At 46.6% G+C, this 10,807-nt stretch overlaps 1 protein-coding gene across 1 annotated transcript; it reads right to left on the bottom strand.

The window, feature by feature from the left end:
* Nucleotides 1–2,663: 2,663 nt before the first annotated feature.
* Nucleotides 2,664–4,691, bottom strand: lrrc18b (leucine rich repeat containing 18b). Its single transcript, XM_066663950.1, has 3 exons — nucleotides 4,627–4,691; nucleotides 3,853–3,961; nucleotides 2,664–3,430 (listed from the first exon to the last, which is right to left on the bottom strand). The coding sequence occupies exons 2-3, from the start codon at nucleotides 3,869–3,871 to the stop codon at nucleotides 2,664–2,666; spliced, it is 786 nt and encodes a 261-aa protein (XP_066520047.1). The 5' UTR covers nucleotides 3,872–3,961; nucleotides 4,627–4,691.
* Nucleotides 4,692–10,807: the final 6,116 nt, after the last annotated feature.

The raw sequence follows: 10,807 nt of genomic DNA, 5'->3' as shown, positions 1-10,807 counted from the left end.
GGCTGTCATCGCTGCACCGCACTCGTTCCTCTCCTCATAGTCCTTCTTCGCTCCTTCCCAGCTTCTCCCCTGCTCTCTCTCTCTCTCTCCTCCTCCTCTGTTACTCCCTTCTTCCTCTGACCTCACAGAGCTGGAGGGGGAGGGATCCCTCGCTCGCTCAGCGGCCCACACCCACTCTGAGCTGAATTATTCATCCCTCGCTCTATACCTCCGACCAGTCCTCACTTCTGTTAGGATCACGCCTACAACCCGCCGAGAGTGGGGCTTCGTCTAATTGGCTGCAGGCATGTGTGCTCAGCCTCTCTCTCTCTCTCTCTCTCTCTCTCTCTCTCTCTCTCTCTCTCTCTCCAACCTCAGCCCTTTAGGATATTCCTGATCTACATTTTCTGATTTTTCTTCTGAAATCAAGGACATTAATCAGGATCATGCTTCTCTACTCTCCTGGGAAAGCATTATATTATATATACAGGAGCATTGCTGTGAGGATTTGATGGCATTCAGCTTCATAACCCTCAGTGAGGTCTGCTACAGATGGAGGATTAGTTCTGGATCTCTCTCTCTATCTCTCTCTCTCTCTTTCTCTCTCTCTCTCTCTCTCACACACACACACACTCACACACACACAAACACACACACACACATACACACACACACACACACACACACACACACATACACACAAACACACAAACACACACACACACACACACACACACAGATTATCTTAAAAGTACTGAATGGAGCTCCATCACTCCGGAGCCTGGTGTCTGGTGGCTCTACACCCATCTAGCTTATGCTTGGCATTGGGCTGCTGGGTTTGTGAGTGACTAAATTCAGTGGTTCTACGTAATAAAGCCCTCATAAAGATCTCTGCTCAGCTCGTATCCCTCTCTGACTGTCATTCATCTCCCAAACCAAAGCCCTGTGAACCTCCCCTGCACATAATGGCTTCTGTTCCTGTTCCGCAACTGAATAAGCCTCAGCTGCTCCTGGTTGCGTCAAGGGAGGGGGAGGGGGAGGGCCGGCAGCGCCACCCGCGGCAGTGGAGCTTAAATGAGGCGGTGATAGAAAAAAAAAAACACTTTCAAACAAAGGCATCTTTTAAAATAAAGAACCTCTGTATAATAAGCTTCTTAGAGGATGGCATTTACACCCATCAGCCACAAGATTAAAACAAGACACATGTCACGTGAGTAATATCATGGGAATCGGTGAGCCCTGGGTGTCCATGACCCTGTTACTGCTCCTCCTTACACTCTCTACTCTCGCTCTACTGGTCTCTACTAGTCTCTACTGGTCTCTACTGGTCTCTACAGGACTCTACAGTACTCTACTGGACTCTGCAGGTCTCTACCGGACTCTGCAGGACTCTACTGGACTCTACTGCTCTCTACTGGACTCTACTGGACTCTACTGGTCTCTAGTGGCCTCTAGTGGACTCTCCTGGACTCTACTGGACTCTACTGGACTCTATTGGTCTCTAGTGGCCTCTCCTGGACTCTACTGGTCTCTACAGGTCTCTACTCATCTCTACTCTCTGGATTCTTTCATCTGCCACTGTTCCAAGGAGCGTTTGAACCTCTTCAAAGACCACATCGTAATTTTACAAGCTGCCATCGTGAGTCGGATAAAAACAAATGTGATCTCTGCTGCAGCTGGAGATTTTACAGATGGAGAGTTGGTGCTGGACGTCTGCGTTGCGTGGCGTAGAGTGATGACTCTCTCTGGACAATCAGCGCTCTGCAAGTTTTACAAGCCACAGTTTAGTCCCTACTCCTCTCGCTCTGAACCACGAGAGAACAGCCACTAAACAAGAACCCACTTCCAGAACCAGGACCTGATTTACCTGGTGGAGGAGGAGGAAGTAAACCTGAGTGGAGTAGAGTAGGCACTAGTTTGGCTCTTGTGAAAGTGAGTACTTAAAAAATATAGCTTAGAACTGCACGAGAGAAACTATAAGGGAACGTATGTGTGCTGTTCTTTCCAGATCTGTGCTGCTCCTCAGTGGTACATAAAAGCCATGGCCCAATAAAACTAAGCAGTCTTAAAGGTGGAGTCCACCATAATTCTCAGATTACTGAGTGACAGGGTGAGTGTGTGAGAGAAACAGAGACAGCGTGTGTGTGTGTGTGTGTGTGTGTGTGTGTGAGAGAGACAGACTCTTGTGTGGACAGACTTTATTACAGTGTTTTCTCTGTCTCTGCGTATGTTTCTTATACTCATTTTATTTTAGATCTCTGTTCTAGTCTCTAGTCTCTTTAAATGTGTTGTGTTTATTTTTGGAATCGCCATCTTTTTTACCCGGATATTCATTATTTTTATCTCTTCATCTTTCAGACTCCACCTGATGCTTGTGATTTACAGGCGTTTATAATCAGTGCTGCGTTTGTAACGTCTTCAATCAACACGTCAGAGCAGGGTTCCAATACTCGTCTGGGTAAAGACCCCCACGCTAAATCAGCACGACTCCTCCCTCTGTATGTCACACTGCTAAAAGTTAAAATCTAATGTGTTATTACTACGTAATTACTGTGTAATACATCTGTAATAATAATAATAAAAAAAACTGCAAAATTTCAGCAAAAACGACAGGTTTTAAGTTTATTACTGAATTTTTTAAATTTCCAGATTGAGTTGTGAGATGTATGTCACTTGAAATTCCTTCATCTTCTCACTGCCGGATCCTCAGTGGCGGAGTTGGGAGGGGCGAACCGGGCGAAGTGGGGTCGTCTGCGGACCGGAGGGAGGTTGATTAAGAAGTCCATCCTCTCTCTCTCCGCTATGTGCCTGTGAGCACAGTCCCCACACAGACAGCACTCCCGGACCAGGTACAGCTCCTCCACCCGCCGGATGGGGTCCAGAGGCGTGTTCGGAGGGACGGGGTTGCCCTTGGTGTTGAGCTTCTCTAAGTTGGGCAGGTTCCTGAGCCACTGCGGGTTGGAGGTCAGCAGGTTGTCAAATAGGCCGAGGACTCTGAGCTCTCTGAGGCTGGAGACAAAGGACGGTGCCGTCTCCAAGCGGTTCATTCCCAGATTCAGGTTCCTCAAGCTTTTCAGGTGCGATAAACTGTGAGGAAGTCCCTCTGTGGTCAGGAGATTGTTACAGAGGTTGAGCTCCAGGAGATTCGGAAGGCGCCCGATGGCCTCGGGAAGCTTTTCCAGATGGTTGCTGTGAAGATCCAAGCATCGCAGATTCACAAACGCATCAATGCTCTCCGGAATCTTCTTCAGCATGTTTCGGCTCAGGTCCAGCTCCTCCACGCTGCAGAACTTCAGCAGACACTTGGGGAAAGTGGTGATCCCCATGTTGCTCAGGTCCAAACGGCGCTTCCCATCCATGGTAAGCTTCACAGCTTCTCTGACCATCTTCAGGGTGATCTTCCTCCCCTTCGCTCGCTCGCTTGGCTTCTTCTTTCCGCTTGGCATTAGGTCTGAGGAAGAGGACCAAGGAGGGGTTAAGAACTTACATGAGAGAGTCATAAGAGACGTCCTCTACATCCTCCTCTAAAAGGACAGTGGACAGTGGACGGCGGGGTGACACTGCGGCGGCGGCTGATATTTGACCGCAGTTTGGAGAAGGGGGAGAGGGATGTGAGGGACAGACACTTACAGAGATAGTGGACACAGGGGGAGAGGGATGTGAGGGACAGACACTTACAGAAATAGTGGACACAGGGGGAGAGAGAATAAGACACTAGACAGAGAGACAGATGCCTGGTTCCGTTCACCTCCACGGCTGTAAATCCACACTTAAAGAGACACTGCTTAATAACTACGTGATGTCCACCAAAGTCCAGAAACAGCCCCCTGTCCATTTTGGATGTGGACAGAAGACACAGATTGAAAGTCTTACCTTCTGGTGGAATCTCCATCCACGGCGAGCGTTAACAGCTGATACTGTCTCGTCTCTCTCAGCTCCTTTGTGCCGAGGTGTGAATTAATTATGAGTCGTCCTCATGGCTCTGTAAATAAAACCCAGCAGGACAGAGTAGTGACCGTGTCCACTTCCCCAAAGCCACTGCTCACCGAATGCCGGGTTTATGCAGCACTCAGGATGTTGTCTTTAGTCTCCAGGCAACAGGCCCCTGGGTTTATTGTCTCAGGCTCTGGGAGGAGCATCAGGAGCCGGTCTGTCTCAGTGTATCACAGTATTACCAGACTTTCAGTGTATGGGTCAGAGAATAGTGGACACTATACACCTCCCCAGTAACTTACAATAATAACAGATTCTACTTTTACTGCTACTGCTATTATACTGCTATTACTTCTGCTATTACTACTGTTATTTCTACTGCTATTTCTACTGCTAATACTACTGTTATTACTACTGTTAATACTACAGCTAACACTACTGGTAATACTACTGCTAATACTGTTATTACTACTGCTATTACTACTGTTATTACTACTGCTATTACTACTGTTATTACTACTGATACTAATACTGTTAATACTACTGTTATTACTATTGCTTCTACTACAACTGGTAGTAGCTAATACTGCTACAATTTCTACTGCTACTTTAAATTTAATGTTTTCAGAGCCAGAGCCCTGCAAGGACTGGGGACGTTCTGCACCAGCAGAGGGCAGCAGAGGGCAGAGTGTCAGGAGAACTGGAGTAACTTACAACAAAAGAGAAGAGCAGCAAGTTCCTTCATCTCAGCAGAAAGCAGTGTGTGTGTTTGTGTGTGTGTATGCAACTCAGAACTGAGGATCTATGATGTCATTCACCACATCATAAACGTCTTGTGTTCTGCTGTTTCTCTACACACATTTACATATGTAACTTGTTCCATTCATCTATTCATCCATGAATCTATTCATCCCTTCATCCATCCATCTATTCATCTTTCCATTCATCCATCCATCTATTCATTCATTCATCCATCTATTCAACCACTATTCATCCATATATCAATCAATCCAATCAATCACTCATTCATTTATTCATGCACTATTCATCAACTCATCCATCCATTCAGCCACATTTGTTCATCCATCCATACCATCCATCCAATACCACTCCAGTTCATCTGAACAGAACTCAGTTCCACTGCTCCATTGCTCTCTCTCTGTGTGTGTGTGTGTGAGAGAGAGAGAGAGAGAGAGAGAGAGAGAGAGAGAGAGAGAGAGAGAGACACAGAGAGAGAGAGAGAGAGAGAGAGAGAGAGAGAGAGAGAGAGAGAGAGAGAGAGAGAGAGTGGAATATCTCTAGAGAAGACATTTCCCCTTGAGTCTCACACTGATGGAAAGAGTGATGATGATGATGATGATGAAGAGCTGGAGGCAGATTAAAGGGAAACTGGAACCAAACAGCGATGGAAAAATGAATGAGTGAATCCAGCTGTGTTGTGTTCCAGAGGTGGGGCACTGCAGTGGAAAGGATGAGTGCACATCTGTGTAAAAGACACATCCTTCAGTTTTAACCCTTAGAAACTCAGACTTTTCTCCTCCACCAGGTAAATCAGGTCCTGGTTCTGGAAGCGGGTTCTTGTTTAGTCGCTGTTCTCTCGTGGTTTAGAGCAAGCCGTGTAGGGACTAAACCGTGGTGTGTAAAACTTGCAGAGTGCTGATTGTCCAGAGAGAGTCCAGTAGAGTCCAGTAGGGTCAGTAGAGCCAGTAGGGTCAGTAGAGCCAGTAGAGACCAATAGAGTCCAGTAGAGTGAGACCAGTACAAATCAATAGAGACCAGTAGAGACCAATAGAGTCCAATAGAGTGAAACAAGTAGAAACCAGTAGAGACCAGTAAAGTCCAATAGAGTGAGACCAAAAGAGACCAGTAGAGTCCAGTGGAGACTAGTAGAGTCCAGTAGAGTCAGACCAGTAGAGACCAATAGAGTCCAGTAGAGTGAGACCAGTAGAGACCGATATATACCAATAGAGACCAGTAGAGACCAATAGAGTCCAATAGAGTGAGTCCAGTAGGGTCCAGTAGAGTTCAGTAGAATCCAGCAGAGATCCGTAGAATCTCTGTGTTCAGAGGAAGGGCCAGTGTGTGTGGGGAGTGAACGGGTCAGTGTGTTCACTTTGTAGTCACCGCTCGTCCTCTGAACACTTTGGGTCGGGTCTGGCCGCTGTGCAACGGAAACATCTCACAGACCTGAGATTTGGACACTGACCCGAACATTATAACTATCACAGCGTGGCCCTCAGATCCTTACAGTGAGCGTGTCTCCTGCTCCAAGATCCCCCGGCTTGTTATATCCCCCTCAGCAGGGGGCGCTGTAACCAGATCATCAGTGTTACTCCCTTCAATATGCAGTGTGTTTAGAGCTGGCAAACTGGTGGCACACTGCGCTCGCTGTGTTTACTCGGACAACACAGGGATGTGGTCTGCTCTCGGTTTTGTCTCCACAACACGGTCACATTCACATCAGGACGCAGACGCAGCAGACGCAGCTGACCTACTTCCCAAATATTTGCCTGGAGCTCGTTTTGAGGCATCGGTCTGAGCCCCAGTCGTTAATCTCAACCAACAAAGCATGTTTCTACAAACACAGGCCTCTGTGTCCAGGTCGATTCTGCTGTTTCAGAGACTGTTCTCCTGCTGCAGATGGATGAACTGCACTTTACTGTGTACTCCCCGAAGCACTGAGGAGATGAGACGGCAGCAGTTCTCTCTCTCGCTCTCTCTCTTATACTTAAAGATACCATAGATTATGGAGAACTACTGTTCCTGCTCTCACAGCAAAACAAACTACAAACTACCCTCCTGTTTGAGTTCATTCAGAAGCGACTGTATCTTTTAATGTGGAGCAGTGTGTGTGTGAGTAAGAAGCTACTATATTTTAAGGTGTTTTAAGGAGCTGTTTAGTTTTGTAGCATATTCACTCTGTGTTTACTTTCATGCAGTTAGCGCTCTCCTGAATTTAGTGTCAGTTCCACCATAAGTAAGTGTCACCCACCTATGGAGCAGGAATAGAGCAAGAGACACACAATATGTAACAACGTTCAGCAAAGCGCACAGCTTCAGGTACACACACACACACAAACTGTCACATCTTGACACTTTCTGGTTTGTTTTCTCCTTTCTTTTGGGCTTTCTCTTCGCTGTTTTCCTGTCTCTGCACATGGCTTTGTTTATGTTCATTCTCCGCCTTTGTCCCGCCTATGTTCCGCCGCCTTTTCCCTCGTTATCTGTGTCAGGTGTGTCTAGTTAAGTTCTGTTATTTAAGCCCTCTTCCCTCACTTCCTGGTATCGGTCATTTTGCTTTGTTTTCGTCGTTGTTTTTTGTCATTTGTAGTTTCGCGCTGTTCACGTATTGTTGTCTCGCTCATTTCTCTTGCCCTATAGTTATCGTAGTATTTGTTTCTCTAGCTCGTTTCTCGTTTTCTCGTTCTGTCTCCTGCCTGTTTCATGCCCCATTCCTATATTGTTGTTTCGTGCTCTTTCCCATGTTTATTAGTAATGTTAGTTCGTGTTTCTACTCCAATTCGTTTGTTTTGTCATCTTTATTAAATTCCGTGTTATAGCGAGCGTGTCCGCCTCCCTGAATCTATTCATCACACCACCCTGACACAAACCCTGACTGCAACTTGCCCATGACTCAGTGGGTCATCACTGCAAATAACTGCAAATAAAAATAGCATTCCTACCCTTTCTCTGGAAGTTACATAGTGCTGTTTCTGCAGTGTTGAGCCTGGTGTAGCAATACCAGTGGCTCTGTTTTCCCTGTTACAGCTCAGTGGAGCATCACAGTGATTTTGAAGCTGTGATTTTAAGGGAAAAATATTACATAGTGTTGCTTTAAAAGGGAAAATAAATGGCGTGTTCTATGAAAATTTAATGCAATTTAATAGGCATTGATATTGTAGCAAATCCAACGTATATTACACTGTATTTCTCACATTAAACACTGGATTTAGACCGGGTATTGAATCATCTCCCATTGAAATAAACACAGTCCTGTGGTGCTAATCCCTTTATCTTCACTTACTCCCAGTCCTCCCAGAGCGAACAGTACAAAGACAAAAGCAAAACATTACAAACAAGGCACATACATCCTCCATATGCTCAGGGCTCCCATCACTGTCCAGGACTTCACATCCATCCTGTGTCCTATAGCAGCAAGTCCTCTGAAGACTGCAGCGTGAAACCTGAGCCTGTGTGCTGTGTGTGAGCTGTGTGTGTGTGCGCTTTGTGTGTGTGTGAGCTGTGTGTGAGCCGTGTGCTGAATCCACAGCTGCTCCTTATTAAGCTCCGCGGGCCGCAGCCTCTTTTCACGCTCGCTGTGGTTTTGGAGGAGTTTCTCCTTTTCACAGTTAAAGAACTTCACCACGGAGCTGCTTCATTGTAGCCTTCTTCTGAACGTTACAGAGGCTAAACAAACACATCGAGTTGAAGAGTCTAAAGAGTCCGGGTTCTGAGCGACAAAGAGCTGGATCCATGACGGTGATGAAGGAGCGCTGTGGTTGTGTCAGGAGTTTTATAAACTATTTTTAATCATTCATAGGGCGTCAGAGTGGTGTAGCAGGTAGTGTCTCTGTCACAGCTCCAGGGTCCTGGAGGTTGTGGGTTCGAGTCCCGCTCCGGGTGACTGTCTGTGAGGAGTGTGGTGTGTTCTCCCTGTGTCTGTGTGGGTTTCCTCCGGGTGACTGTCTGTGAGGAGTGTGGTGTGTTCTCCTAGTGTCTGCATGGGTTTCCTCCGGGTGACTGTCTGTGAGGAGTGTGGTGTGTTCTCCCTGTGTCTGTGTGGGTTTTCTCCGGGTGACTGTCTGTGAGGAGTGTGGTGTGTTCTCCCTGTGTCTGTGTGGGTTTCCTCCAGGTGACTGTCTGTGAGGAGTGTGGTGTGTTCTCCCTGTGTCTGTGTGGGTTTTCTCCGGGTGACTGTCTGTGAGGAGTGTGGTGTGTTCTCCCTGTGTCTGTGTGGGTTTCCTCCGGGTGACTGTCTGTGAGGAGTGTGGTGTGTTCTCCCAGTGTCTGCGTGGGTTTCCTTCGGGTGACTGTCTGTGAGGAGTGTGGTGTGTTCTCCCAGTGTCTGCGTGGGTTTCCTCCGGGTGACTGTCTGTGAGGAGTGTGGTGTGTTCTCCCTGTGTCTGTGTGGGTTTCCTCCGGGTGACTGTCTGTGAGGAGTGTGGTGTGTTCTCCCAGTGTCTGCGTGGGTTTCCTCCGGGTGACTGTCTGTGAGGAGTGTGGTGTGTTCTCCCTGTGTCTGCATGGGTTTCCTCCGGGTGAGTGAAGGAATGGTGCCAGACCCCAGGACCCCAGGTCTTCAGCTCTGGCTGTAGAGAGCATGCTGCTACTTAGAGAGAATAAAATTGACGTCTGAGTGACAACATTCAGTTTGTCAATGTTTTTAACAAAAAATGTTGAGTTTGTGTCCAAAAACACCCCAAATTTGTTCTGAAAACTACAGACAGAAGTTTAACTTTGAAACAGTTGGTGATTCATGTAGAAATGTCCAGACTGTAAAGACATTTCTAAAAACTCCCGACATGAGTATCACACTGCTCTTGTTTATAAACATCACATTCAAATATTGATTCTCAAAACCTTGTTGGTTTTAAAAACTTTTTGTAGGTTATGGCCTTATTTTGATGCCACAACCATGTCCTTTTGGCCTCTGTGCAGCGCCAGTAAACAGAGCTTTATCCGGAGGTTGCTGATGAAGGGAAAAAACGGTCCTTGCTTGAACAGACCGAGTGGCTGTTTTGGGGCGAGGAGCGGAGAACTCTTGGCTGTTTTTCCATAGCTTTTCCACAGTTGAATCCAAGGCGTTATTAAAGTAAAGGGAAAAAAAATCCCACCGTGCTGTAACTCTACACTTTCAAATATAACCTCTTCATGTGCCTCTGCTGCAGCAGCTCATATCTCCGTGCAGAAATGGAAGTCATTGTTGTTCATCTAAAGCCACCCGTGAGCGGAGGTTGTGAAGCTCATCCTCCCGAGCCGTGCGCGAGGATAAATGTAGAGCAGCACTGATTAAAGTGGCTGACTGCAGCGTGTAATTCTCCACCCAGACCCGGCTATTAAAGTCCAGCTTGGGCCGGGGAGGAGGTGGAGGACAAGGAGGGGAGCAGCGAGAGCAGCTCTGATAACAGGACTGCGTCTCTGGGAGTGGAAGGAAGGATACAGATGGCTGTCTGCGCCACAGGCTTCGGTTAATCCTCAGACGAAACACAGAGGAGGAATGTGGAATGTGTCACAACAAAAAGGAAACGTGAACAAAAAGTTATGTACAAAACCAAAATGTAGCACATAGTTTGTCCATTGTTTACGTCCGTGTGACATCATATAAATAACCATATTTAAATCAGTGAAAGGGCTTAGTCCGAGGCTTAATTTGTGAACAAAGTGGTTCTAAAACCTTGGGAGGTGTCCCACAGAGCACTTTCAGAGTCAAAGTGTGTGTCGTCCAATAGGAACAACTTCTAGCTCTCTTTGTATTGCTTAAGCTTAACTCTAGGCTAAAGTTATCTGGTTAAAACAAGCCTCCAGAGACATGTGAGGTCCGAATCATGATGCGTCAGGTCCTGGAACAGCCATAAAAAATATAAAAATCAAAATACATGTGTGTTCACTACGTTCTGTTAGATATTACGCTGCAAACACGGAATAATGCGCCCTTGTGGATCAGTTCTTTAAGGTGATTGAGTATGTGAGTGAGTGAGTTGCAAGTCCTTTGCATGAAGTTCTTTGCATCCTAACCTGCTAAAACTGAGAAGTAATTGATGTGCAACAACACAAGTCTCTTTTAAGAGTTGATCTACATCAAAGAGGTGGAAGTGGCAGGAAGGTGGACTCCTTCGATCCTCCGATTTGTAGAAGGTGTGTCTCGATGCTCTACACTTCGTAATGACTGTGTTTA

This window comes from Hoplias malabaricus, chromosome 3, assembly GCF_029633855.1.
Source record: "Hoplias malabaricus isolate fHopMal1 chromosome 3, fHopMal1.hap1, whole genome shotgun sequence".
NCBI lineage: Eukaryota > Metazoa > Chordata > Actinopteri > Characiformes > Erythrinidae > Hoplias > Hoplias malabaricus.
The sequence above is the reverse complement of the archived record's forward strand: the minus strand, read 5'-3'. Positions and strand labels throughout refer to the sequence as shown.